At 39.2% G+C, this 12,910-nt stretch overlaps 2 protein-coding genes across 3 annotated transcripts; both read left to right on the top strand.

The window, feature by feature from the left end:
• The first annotated feature begins 832 nt into the window (after nucleotides 1-832).
• LOC113020086 (prolactin-2) lies at nucleotides 833-3,648 on the top strand. Of its 2 annotated transcripts, none has more exons than XM_026163758.1 (5): nucleotides 833-910; nucleotides 1,583-1,695; nucleotides 2,410-2,502; nucleotides 2,750-2,932; nucleotides 3,042-3,648. In XM_026163758.1, exons 1-5 carry the CDS (start codon nucleotides 871-873, stop codon nucleotides 3,213-3,215), a joined length of 603 nt encoding a protein of 200 aa, XP_026019543.1. In that variant the 5' UTR covers nucleotides 833-870; the 3' UTR covers nucleotides 3,216-3,648. The 2 variants fall into 2 exon arrangements, with proteins under 2 accessions (XP_026019543.1, XP_026019542.1); XM_026163757.1 differs by having other exon boundaries at nucleotides 2,407-2,502.
• A 1,068-nt stretch (nucleotides 3,649-4,716) lies between these two features.
• LOC113021418 (dual specificity protein phosphatase 3-like) lies at nucleotides 4,717-11,218 on the top strand. The gene is made up of 3 exons (XM_026166071.1): nucleotides 4,717-4,994; nucleotides 8,220-8,452; nucleotides 8,732-11,218. The coding sequence occupies exons 1-3, from the start codon at nucleotides 4,819-4,821 to the stop codon at nucleotides 8,938-8,940; spliced, it is 618 nt and encodes a 205-aa protein (XP_026021856.1). The 5' UTR covers nucleotides 4,717-4,818; the 3' UTR covers nucleotides 8,941-11,218.
• The last annotated feature ends 1,692 nt before the right edge of the window (nucleotides 11,219-12,910 follow it).

Raw genomic sequence — 12,910 nt, 5'->3', positions numbered from 1 at the left:
TAGGAGATGAAAGATAGCAGTCTGACATGTTTTTAATGTGAGTGTTAAATGACACCTGAATAAAAATCTTCACAGTGTCACCGTTTTGGCCAAGGTAATGACATCAATACTAAACATCTTATTTGACACCATCTTTCTAAGATTTATATACAAAGTACAATAACCTTGGTTTTTCTGAATTTAGAATTAGAAAACTAATTAGAGGTCCAGGTCTTTATGTCGGTAGTTTATTTGTGTCATTTGGCTTCATAGACAAGTACAACTGGCTATGCTGATGAACGCTGATCTGAGGCCAAGAAGAACAAGCAGAAGCCATAAGAAGGTCATGACTAACCTGCAGTAGTGTTTCTGTGCTATGACGAACTCTGACTGCAAATCTTCAAATTAGTTGGATTTTAGAAAAAACAGAACCTGTAAAAACCATTTCAGACTTAAAAGAACAATAAATATCAAGAGTAGAAAAGTTGAAGCTGGAAACTTGAAATACTAAAAAGAACACCTGAGAAGCTGTTGGTCAGTCACGTGAACCTGCAGGTGCCACCGTGCTATTACAGAACATTAATGTTTTTATTTATTCAGTCAATTAAGAGTAAGGAGGGACGTTTTCCACCTTCATGCAACACACACAAACACACACAGAGTTGTCAAACTGCAATTACATCCTGTTGCATCCATTCAAAGCCCCTCTGCCATGTTTCTCATTATAAACTGGTTCCAGCACGTTCTTGGTAATTAGCACAGAGTCACCCTGCTGCTGCATAACCAAACGACCGGAGCCAAGAAATTATAAAATGGAGGCACAAAGGAGCAAAAGGCAAAAGTGACAAGAAGACGAGGAACCAGAAGCTGACGGACAGCAAAAGAAGAGAGATGGCTCAGAGAAGAATCAGGGGAGGCAAACTCGTGATGGGTGAGAAGAGCTCAGCCAATACAAAGCTTCATAGTGCTCTACAGATCATTTACTTGCTCAAAAAATGTAAAGAAATGAAAAACATTAAACCTGAGATTCTACCCATAAGAGGATTTTAGCTTAATTACAGTTAGAACCAATATTACCAGTTTGCTCACCAGCTCACAATCAAAGTTTTGGTCTTTAGCAACCACATTTCGGAAATCTCTCGCACAAATATTCATTTAAATGTGAAAGATTTGGAAGACAAAAGTTACCATACATCAGAGATGTAGTATATATATGATATGAAAAATTATTCCTTCAATCATTCATCTTAGAAAAATAATTGTGAAATAACCTGCATTTATTTTTTGTTTATTTATGATTCACTGCACCAGATTTAATAATATTATGAGTATAAAGCCACGGCATTGCTCAAATTCTATTATTGTTGGTTTGGCAGCCCTTAAGAGGACAGTGCTAATAATAATGATAAATGAAAACTTTTATTTTAAACTTTTACAGCTATTTGTATGAGACCTTTTATAGAACAGGTTATAAATGTAGCTGAAAGACTGCTTGAGGAGTGTACTTATTAAATAAAAGGAAAAAAGCCAAAAGGACACCAAACTGTGGCCCTGCAGCTGCTTTCTCTAACTCTGCCTCCGCTCATCTTTTCATGCTTCACAGTGTTGTGTGTGGTGGCAATGTGCAGAGCCGTCCCCATCAACGACCTCATCTATCGAGCCTCTCAACAGTCTGACCAACTGCACGCGCTCAGCACGATGCTCACCCAGGAGCTGGTCTGTACCTGTGTGTGTGTCTGTGTGTGTGTGTGTGTGTCTGTCTGTGTTTGCACTGTAAATAAAATGTCACAGTCTCCCTAAACATAAAAAACACAAACTTCCTGTTTAAACGCTGATGCTTCCTTATTAGCTCGACATGCAGTGCAGTGGGTCTGCTTGAAGCTGCCTCATTAGCAGTTTTCTAAGTTACAACATTTGGTTAAACTCTTGAAAAAGCAGCAGCCTTTGTGTTGAATTAAAGCCTGCCAAGCAGTTGTTGGTTATAAGGTAAGTTAAGATAACCTTTATTAGTCCCACACTTGGGAAATTTGTTTTGTTACAGCAGAAAATATGTATGGTCATAAGTGTAAGATGTCTCTGGCAAAAGGTCGGCAGCCTTAACCAGGTTTCCTTCATGGGTCGACCTTCAGGATCAATAAAGTTTTATTGAATTGCGCTGAAAAGTGGATAGTGCAAAGTTATATAGAAAAATTAGAAAAACACTGGAATAAGATAAGAATAAGATACTGTACACAACTGTACACAATAGAATAGAATAGAATAAAATAAAAATACTATATACAATAGAATAAAATAAAATACAAATGCTATTTTCAATTGAGTATAATACAACAATGCCAGAAAAGAGTATTGCTATCAGTGATCAATAAAAGTCAGCATGCTAAAGCCTGAACAATCTGTCTGATTTTTTCCCATTTACTTAAACAGCAGGGCTCTGAAGTATTCCCTATAGACAGGGTTCATGCGTGCCACACCTCCTCTCTACAGACCCCCACTGACAAGGAACAAGCACTTCAAGTATCAGTAAGTCATTTTACTTCAACCTTGCCTACTCTCCGTCACACTGTTGCTATGTCATATCTCTGATATCTTCAATATCTCTGCATCTCTGCTCACACAAGGCACAATTTATTCAAGAGCCCCTTCAAACAGTAGTTTAAAGCCAACGAGAACAAAGGTGTCTTCATCTCACTGAGACATTATGTGCACACATGTTTTCCTCTGTTTTCCCAAAATCTCCTTCACCTTATTGTTTGGATTTCTCCTCTAGGAGTCAGATCTGTTGTCCCTGGCTCGCTCCCTCCTGCAGGCTTGGTCGGGCCCTCTTGTAGTCCTGTCCTCCTCTACTAATGTCCTCCCGTACTCAGCCCAAAGCACCTTATCCAAAACTATCCAGAAGATGCAGGAGCACTCCAAAGACCTTAAGGATGGCCTGGATATACTATCTAGCAAGGTGTGTGGGCTGCAAACAATAATTTCTGAATATGCATTTATTTGAACCAAGAATATTTAAAAATAAAGTCAAATGAAAATAATTTTTCCCGGACTCTGTTTGTGTCCAGATGGGTCCAGCTGCTCAGACCATCACTTCACTTCCATTCATAGAGACCAATGAGATCGGCCAGGACAAGATTACCAAACTGCTGTCCTGCTTTCGCCGGGACTCGCACAAGATCGACAGCTTCTTGAAAGTCCTGCGCTGCCGGGCAGCAAACATGCAACCCCAGATGTGCTGAAGAGTGGCTGTCCAGCCTGAATCTGTGAAAAGATCGTTCTTACAGCTTCTATTGCTTATCAAATAGAGAATTGCTCATGATAGAAATTTGCTGTCTTAGATATTATCTGGTTTGCTAATTAGTAAGCTTTTTAGGCTTCAGGGATTAAGGATAAGGAGGAATTATAAGGCAGGAAACTATCCATGGTTTGACTCTTTTAGCACAGTGAGTAAAACAGTGATCTTACTTTCCACTGAGCTAATTCTGTGTGTAAAATCTCTGTGACTCCTCCTTGTCTTTTCCTTCTGTTGCAGCAGAATCCCCTGAAAGCTAATCTACTAAAGATGAAATCTAGGGCTTCAATGAAGAGTTGTGTTTTCTTCCTAACTAGTGCTTAGTTGATGAGAAACTGCAGCATTTGACTTGAGTCGTGTCTTTTAAAAAGCTTTGTGAATTCAGTGCCTTTTAAGTAAACGATTTCTTAAAAATCTGTATTTCAATAAAAAAAAATCTTGCACGGTGAAATTCTGTTATTTATGTGTTTGTTTGTTTTTTCATGGGAAATGCAATACCTGTGGAAAGAATAGGAATACACTCAAGTTTCTTGGTGACCATAGACTGTATACAAAAGACAGACCTCACAGACGTTTCACAGTGGTCTTACCTACAGAATTGTTGATTCACATTTTAAAGCGTCAATTTGACAGTATTTATGTAGAGCAGTATTCGAGCCAGAAACAACCATATTTGGAAGATAGGGTGTTGTGCTAAGGTCATCAGCTGAAGCTAGGTGCTATAGGTGTATGGAGTGTCTAAAAACAAAGGTAGCCGCTAAATAACAGGCTAATAAAACCCTAGGATTTTGCTGACAATATTCAAGTACAAACTACAATATTTACACAAAGCCAGACGGGCTGTGCCACAGGCTGAGAAGCTAGCAAATAAGTTTAAATCAACTTGACCTGACTCACAATGATGATAACAGTTGCAATATATATATATATATATATGCTGCTTATATATATATATATATATATATATATATATATATATATATATATATATATATATATATATATATATATATATATATATATATATATATATATGTACTCCCGCCATGTACTCCCGCATTATAAGGCACATTAAACGAAACAAAACAGTCAGATAAGTCAAACTTTACTTAACTCATTCTTCTTGCTTTTTCTACTTCTGTACCATTAACTGTTTAATGCTGAATTCTCTGGCAGCTGCTCTATTCCCATGTTCTGCTCATGAAAACAGGGTTTGATCTTTAGTTTCATTTTATAAACTGGACTTATTTTTCTACAAAGGTTTGAACTTTGAGAGTATTTAAACAAGAGAGAAAAGTGTGAAAATGTAATAACACTTATTATTATTATGATACTCTAATGCAATTTTCTCCTCTTTTCTCTCCCACCATGGTGGGGACCATTGGCCCAGGGCCGCCCATACGGGCGCTCCGGCCCTGTCGGTGGGTTTAATCTACCCCACACTGAGCAGCGCGCTGTTCAGAGCAGCAGAGCGCTCCATCAGCCTCGTAAGCCGATACCTATCTGCCACGTTCATTCCTTCTCGGCGGATCCACTGCTTTGCTTCGGACATGAAGAACAAACATAACCAACAGGTGAAGACATCGGCTTCCAACCGATTCGACATGTCCAGCTTTGAGGTGTCACTCCAGCAACTCAACGATCTGTTGACGGACGAAAGCGGCTTCTACAGCTGGCCAACAAAACACTTCCACGAGGTCTACCCGAGGATATACGTCGGCAATGCGTGAGTCATTGTTGTCATGTATAAAGCGCTTTTTATAGACAATACAAATCCTTCATTATGACCACGTGTTTGTAAAAAGCCTGTATCATTCTGAAAATGTGCTCATACGTGCAGGATGCACTATGAAACTTACAGAAAAATATGGAGAATATGAATGAAGTTATTATTGTTATTAGATTATACCTATATGACGAGGAAAGGTCAGCCTGCAGAGAGGATTCACTGAGTAATGAAAGATGTAAACACATCATTGCATCTGTTTGCTTTGCACGAGCACGCTTCACTCATGCGCTGTAGAAAGATCTAGACGCTCCAGAGAATGAATACTTTAGCTTGAGCTTACTAAAAGGACTTATTGCTGTTAACCAGCACTGTCACATATATGACATATTTAGATTTGTTAAAAATCGTATGGTATGGCAAAATCCATTTTTTCTCTTGTCTGAGTGTGAAATAAAATAAAAGGATGCAGGAAACCAACCAGCATACCATGGCCTTCACAGTCTGTTTAATTTTTGAAGAGGTGGAGGGGAGAGGGAAAAATGGTAGGAGTGGAGGAGTTTATAAATAGCTCATGTTCTTAACCTGCAGAGCATCCACAGAGGCATGCTCTACTTTTACTGATTTCTGCATGGTCAGCATTGATGGCACACTGAACTGTGTTGAATTAATTTTTTTGAAACGATAAACTATACCTCAGACATCCAGGGTGTCTGAAATCATGTTTTATTTGTAGCCTATAGCATGTTTGAACAACAGACGTCGACCCAAAGTTAGAGACGGACACATTTATTTTCCAGTACTCCAAAAAGTACAGTTTGAAAATACATGAAAAGCTAAGAGGTGTCTGTTATAGTACTGTAGAAAATCAAAATTACAAAATGTGTTTCAGAATTTGTAAATTGATGAGCTGATTCATCACATAAGTCAGTGCTTTCCCCTAAATTGTCTTTTAAGACTGATTATACAAATGACATGAAGCATGTTCATGAAGCTTTAGAGGCTCTGATTCAGTGGAATCAGACATTTGTTTAACTTTGTTCATAATCTCTGTGATAGCTAGCCTAAGTGTTAGCTTACTGTAGTGAAACATTTGCTGCTAACACGTGACACTACATGGCGTCTTCTTATCTCACGCTCAGAAACACTCTTTCCCCCCAATAAACATAACCAATTCTAAAAGGTAGTCACAATGTTTATTAGATGACAGATAATCATGTTTTTTAATCATATAATATAATTGATAATTAAAAAGTACTGGAATTCTAATGAATTAATGCTAATGTTAAAGTTTGAGGTAAACATCATTTGAATTCCTTCACAGCTCTTTAATGTAAGCTGTATGCAGTGAGGAATATTCTAGATTTGAAAGAAAATAAATTTTACATGGCTGACTCTAAAAGCTTTACAGCAGCACTTTTGTTTTTTAGACCTGTGAGACCTCTCTAGTATATGTGAAGGACAGAGCAGAAGCCCTCTCTGTTAGATCTCAACAAATGTCCTCCTCACAAATCTAGGCTTGGATAGATAAGGGAAGCATATCTGCACATAAAATGCACCCACGCATCCTTCTTCCTCAGCTGCTGTGTTTATGCTTTCATGTATCTGTCCTGATTCCACTGAGCTGGCGTGCAGTTTGAGCACCAGTCTGCAGTCTGCTCTATTTTTAGCTCTTTACATCTCTGAGGCAGGAGGTGCTAAGTGAGGCAGCCTTCCCAGAAGTTCACAGTGAAAAGAAGCACATCTCTCTGAGGCACAGCAGTGCATTTATATGATGGGAAAAGGAAACATGAGACAGAAACATGAGTGACACTACACTTCCTTCTTTAGCTTGCAGTCTTGTGTTCTCCAGAAGAATCTGTTAAAACTGAAGAAACACCATCAGCAACAGCTCAGGTTCATTAACCTGTAATTGCTAGTGAGCATAGACTGTATATAAAAGATGAATACAGTCACCGTGATATCAACCACTGGTTAGGGATGGGTCTTTGTGAAGGTGCTAAAAGCAAGGGGTGGATCTGACTATTATAACTACTGATATAATCCTTGTTTGACTTCATCAATGGAGTCCATGAATGTAGATGTTTATGTAGACTGTTCTGGAGATTCACAGCCCATAGTTACCTGATTCAGAAAAACATTTATTACCTTGTTGCAGAATGAATAATGAATGAACAACATGAATTGTGTTTTGTGTTGTAAAAGCAAGAAATGCACAGGTGTTGTTAATGTTGGCTTATTTCCATTAAGTCACACTTAGCCAGCAGGCTTCCATAATATATAGTTTAAAACAAATCACAGTTTGTCTGGAGCCATGTTTCCATATTTAGTTTCTCAGTTTTAGCACCGTTACCTTGAAATTATTTCATTTGATAGTCTGGCGTCTGCTGGCCTCTGCTGGACACTCCCAGCACTCCTCCTCACAGCCAGACTGCACTGATTTCAGTGCATGAATTAACTGCATGTGAAAAAATTGTCATTAGATAATTGCCAATGTTTATAATGAACTCAACAATGGTGCCATTCAAAGCAACCTAACTGCCAGTTTTAGCCATGAATGGGTATTTTGTTTACTCTTCGTGCTTGCTGCAGATAAAGCTTGAGAGAATAGGAACCAAATGCGGATAAATGAAAGCCAAGGACGTAGTTCTGTGCAGCAAACATATCTAACAGTGCAAAGACAGGAAGCAAGACAGATACTGGCAGCACATCAGTAAGCAAGGGAGGCGGGTTTGTTCTTTTAGTCATAATTACTCTTTTATTCTACTTTCAAATTCAATTTTAATTCTCTAGTATCGTGTCACAGTAATCTGCAGAAAGGACCTACAGTATCAGAGAGAAAGCTCCAACAATCAGATGATCCCATAAGATCAAGCATTTAGCAGTGGTGGGGAGGAAGAACTCATTTTTAACAGGAAGAGGCCAACAGCAGAACGAGGACAGTCGTCTGCTGTTTCTGGTTGGGAGTTGAGAGGAAAGAGATGACTACAAGAAGATCATATAGACAAACTGAGGTTACACAAAATTTTATGACATGCATTGTTTGCGATTGTGGCGAGTCCAAAGCCACACAGCGTAGAAATTTCACGAAAACCTTTTGCAGTAGTCCAAGCACTGAGTAACAGGGGTCAGACTGTGTTTAGTGTGTTGTCACGTTGATATTAAGCACAACCTGTAAGGTCCCCTTCATATTGCATATTTGCTTCTGTTCTTTTCTTGATGCAGATTTGTGGCGACGAATGTGATGCGCCTGAAGCGCCTGGGCATCACCCACATCCTGAACGCTGCAGAGGGAAACTCCTTCATGCACGTCAACACCAGTGCTGAGTTCTATGCTGGCACAGGCATCATCTACCACGGCATACCGGCCAGCGACACAGACCACTTTGATATCAGCATTTACTTTGAAGAGGCGGCCGACTTTATCGAGAAGGCTCTGGCGTACAAAAACAAAAAAGGTCAGAATAGAGGAGCACACAGATGTATGTGAAGTATTTGAAAAAATACAGTCATATCACGCTAACTGCAAGAAGTTCTCGTCAGTCAAGACGCTGGCTAGAACAAAAAAGAAAGACAATGTTTGCCATTAGGTTGTAAAAGGAGTGGCAAGTTTCATAAGCTTCATACTTTGAGGCCAACACGTATTAGATTAGAATTAGATTTGTCAGGTGATAACTTTGCACAGGTTTGAGGGCTTTTGATCAAACTGTAACACCTGCATCTCTTTTCCTCTGTAGGTAAAGTGTACGTCCATTGCAGGGAGGGCTACAGCCGCTCGCCTACCTTAGTTATCGCCTACCTGATGCTGCAACAGAACATGGACATCCACACTGCTCTGGCCATGATCCGACAGAAAAGAGAGATCGGACCCAACGACGGCTTCCTTCGGCAGCTCTGTCGGCTAAACCAGAGGCTGTCCGCTGAGGGGAAGCTCTGGAACAAATGAGGCAGGCAGGAAAGCATGCTTATGCTTAATCGCACACCCGTCCTTTCACTTGTTCTACAGCCTGAACGAGCCACAAATATGTGAGGGAGTGCCTGCTAAACATGGAATTTAATGTGTAAATTCGGGTACACTGAATTCCCAGCATGTTTACAGGGTCTCACGTCTGTGAATATTACGTTCATCTGAGCTCACCTCGTATTTTTCAGATCCAGTCTGTGTAGCGTAAATATTTTCCTGTTGCTCACTGTTTCAGAGAACATTTTAAGATTAAGAAGTAAATGTTGATATACATTTATATATGTTGAAAGTGGTGAAAATTTAGATAGTATAGTTCTGTGTGATACTGTCACCGCCTTTTCTCATTGAAGCTTCCTTTCTCTTCCGCCCTCGTGGGGTCGAGCCCTTAGTGTTGGCTTCTCTCCTGAAAACACTGCCAAATGTCTCAGTGGCAGCCGCTGCCGAAGGGGACTTCAAGTGGATACTGTGATTTTTCAAATCGAATCAATGATTTTATTGCACTAGTTGGAAAGATATAATAGCTATTTTTCAACTTCTGATACTCTGACACTTATGTACAATATCGATGTTTAGTATATGCTTTAGGTAAGTGCACATATTCTGACCTCACATCTGATAGCCTGCCTCAAAAGTATTTTTCAGTCTAAACATCATTCTACAGTTATTGTGCTTTATAGAGAAATGTTAAAATGTTTTACATTGCCAGATGGTTACCTTTTTATTAAAGAGAAACTAATGTACTTTAATATTATTGGACCTGCTAAAAAGAACTAATTATTTATGAGAGTTGGATGAAAAGATTGACTGTAAAACACAAACCTACAGCTGCCAGTTAGCTTAGCACAAAGGAAAATGCTACGCTGTAGCACAGTAGCTAATATAAATATCAGAAGAATTATAGTTAGACATTTTGGTATATAGTATTTTTGTAGAAATTTAATCAGACAAGGAAAAGCATGTTAAATATTGAGCTTTACAGTTTTGTGTGTACCATTATGCAAAGGTAGGCTCTTTGTTTTGTTTTTTCTTTTTCTTATTTTTCAAGCTATGCTAGCTACCTGCTAAAAGTAGCTTTGTACATATTTAGTATACAAACACGTGGTATCAGAGAACTTCTAATACAGAGCTCAACAGTAACATACTCCCTTTTTTTAATGGTTTAGGTTCCATTTTTACCACTGATGTTTCAGAAAAACCTTAAATATTAACATTTGGGTCATGAATCCAGCTAACAGGCTACAAGATGAAACATGACCATGAAGAGATTTGATTTTTAATCCCACTACAAATACCAGATACCACATCAAATGATCCTTTTCATTATCCCAGTGCTGTATAATAGTTATGAGTAGTTAAGAATATCCTTTTTGAGCTTCTCCTGTGCGTGTACGTGTGTGTGTAGTGGAGTATAGCTTAAATAATGATATGATACAGTGCTTCATTTGTTGTTGCAATCACTGTTCTCCCAGTTTCTGAGAAAACCCCCCACAAATCTAAAATTTGAGGGTATCCATAAATCACATTTTTCAAAATAAAAGGGATAGAGATAAGCGGTACCGTTCAATTTGTTGTTCCTTTAGCCATTGAACTCCTTTTGCTTGCAGTCATTGAGGACCATCTTGCAAGTGCCCTCTGTTGAGCTTCTAACTGAAATACAGCTAAATGAGATTAACAGGACGTTGAATTGTGCTCCCTTATTGGCCCCAGTGGTATCAATCCAATCATCTAACTCTCATCATGACCATGAAACTATTTTTCAATTCCTTTAATGTTAGCTTTGGGAGATTTGAATTCTTCCACTGAGCAACTCTATAATTGTAAACTGATTGTAATGTTAATACTGCCAAAACAAGACAATTATTTCCCAGTTGCTTCTCAGTCAACGCCTTTTGCACATTTGTATGTTCATATGAGTGTTTTTGTCAAACTATATCTAGTTTTATATACGGCAGCATGTCAAAGTAACACTTTTAGCCCTGTGTACACACAGCTGTGTATATCTGTGTATATCTGCTGAGTCATGGTGTGCATTATTAAGTGTGCATTATTAAGTGTGCATTATTCCTCACAATGTGCATTAGTCTGCCTGTGACTTGTGAATCATCATGTGCATTACTGAGTAGTGGTGATATAACTGGTCATGTCAGTAGACTTTCCGATGATGACACTGCTCTTATGAAGTGCACTTTATCCAATGACGCTGGTGATTGTTGTAGCTCTCTTTTCATATATTCATAAATAAATAAATGAAGTAAACATGGCTGTCTTTCTTTAATGTGTGGCTTCTTTCAAAGGAAAATATCTCAGGTGTGAGATCTCAGCATGCCAAGATCCACAGCTAGAATAGATTACACAATACATAATTCAATTCAATTCAATTTTATTTATATAGCGCCAAATCACAACATAAGTCGCCTCAAGGCGCTTCATAGATACAGAGAAAAAAACCCAACAATCATATGACCCCCTATGAGCAAGCACTTTGGCAACAGTGGGAAGGAAAAACTCCCTTTTAACAGGAAGAAACCTCCGGCAGAACCAGGCTCAGGGAGGGGCGGGGCCATCTGCTGCGACCGGTTGGGGTGAGAGAAGGAAGACAGGATAAAGACATGCTGTGGAAGAGAGACAGAGATTAATAACAGATATGATTCAATGCAGAGAGGTCTGTTAACACATAGTGAGTGAGAAAGGTGACTGGAAAGGAAAAACTCAATGCATCATGGGAATCCCCGGCAGCCTACGTCTATTGCAGCATAACTAAGGGAGGATTCAGGGTCACCTGGTCCAGCCCTAAATATATGCTTTAGCAAAAAGGAAAGTTTGAAGCCTAATCTTGAAAGTAGAGATAGTGTCTGTCTCCCGAATCCAAACTGGAAGCTGGTTCCACAGAAGAGGGGCCTGAAAACTGAAGGCTCTCCCTCCCATTCTACTTTTAAATACTCTAGGAACAACAAGTAGGCCTGCAGAGCGAGAGCGAAGTGCTCTAATAGGGTGATATGGTACTACAAGGTCATTAAGATAAGATGGGGCCTGATTATTTAAGACCTTGTATGTGAGGAGCAGGATTTTGAATTCAATTCTGGATTTAACAGGAAGCCAATGAAGGGAAGCCAAAACAGGAGAAATATGCTCTCTCTTTCTAGTCCCTGTCAGGACTCTTGCTGCAGCATTTTGGATTAGCTGAAGGCTTTTCAGTGAGTTTTTTGGACATCCTGATAATAATGAATTACAGTAGTCCAGCCTGGAAGTAATAAATGCATGAACTAGTTTTTCAGCGTCACTCTGAGACAGGATATTTCTAATTTTAGAGATGTTGCGCAAATGGAAGAACGCAGTCTTACATATTTGTTTAATATGTGCATTGAAGGACATGTCCTGGTCAAAAATGACTCCAAGGTTCCTCACAGCGTTACTGGAGGCCAAGGTAATGCAATCCAGAGTAAGAATCTGCTTAGATACCATATTTCTAAGATTTTCAGGGCCGAGTACAATAACCTCAGTTTGATCTGAATTAAGAAGCAGAAAGGTAGCGGCCATCCAGCTCTTTATGTCTTTAAGACATTCCTGCAGTTTAACTAATTGGTGTGTGTTATCTGGCTTCATGGACAGATAGAGCTGGGTGTCATCTGCATAACAGTGAAATTGTATGCTATGTCTTCTAATGATGCTGCCTAAGGGAAGCATGTATAATGTAAACAGAATTGGTCCTAGCACTGAACCCTGTGGAACTCCATAATTAACCTCAGTGTGTGAAGAGGACTCTCCATTTACATGCACAAATTGGAGTCTATTAGATAGATATGATACAAACCACTGCAGCACAGTACCTGTAATCCCTACAGCATGTTCTAATCGCTCTAATAGGATATTATGGTTGACAGTATCGAATGCTGCACTAAGGTCTAGCAGGACAAGCACAGAGATGAGTCCACTGTCAGAGGCCATAAGAAGA

This window comes from Astatotilapia calliptera, chromosome 4 (genome assembly GCF_900246225.1).
Source record: "Astatotilapia calliptera chromosome 4, fAstCal1.2, whole genome shotgun sequence".
Classification (NCBI taxonomy): Eukaryota; Metazoa; Chordata; class Actinopteri; order Cichliformes; family Cichlidae; genus Astatotilapia; species Astatotilapia calliptera.
The sequence above is the reverse complement of the archived record's forward strand: the minus strand, read 5'-3'. Positions and strand labels throughout refer to the sequence as shown.

Coding starts and splice junctions, on each gene's coding strand:
- LOC113020086 (XM_026163757.1), top strand. CDS start 871: ATGGCTCAGAGAAGAATCAGGGGAGGCAAACTCGTGATGG. Junction 1,696..2,406: donor CGATGCTCACCCAGGAGCTG/GTCTGTACCTGT, acceptor TTACTTAAACAG/CAGGGCTCTGAAGTATTCCC. Junction 2,933..3,041: donor TGGATATACTATCTAGCAAG/GTGTGTGGGCTG, acceptor GTTTGTGTCCAG/ATGGGTCCAGCTGCTCAGAC.
- LOC113021418 (XM_026166071.1), top strand. CDS start 4,819: ATGAAGAACAAACATAACCAACAGGTGAAGACATCGGCTTCCAACCGA. Junction 4,995..8,219: donor AGGATATACGTCGGCAATGC/GTGAGTCATTGT, acceptor TTCTTGATGCAG/ATTTGTGGCGACGAATGTGA. Junction 8,453..8,731: donor GGCGTACAAAAACAAAAAAG/GTCAGAATAGAG, acceptor TTTCCTCTGTAG/GTAAAGTGTACGTCCATTGC.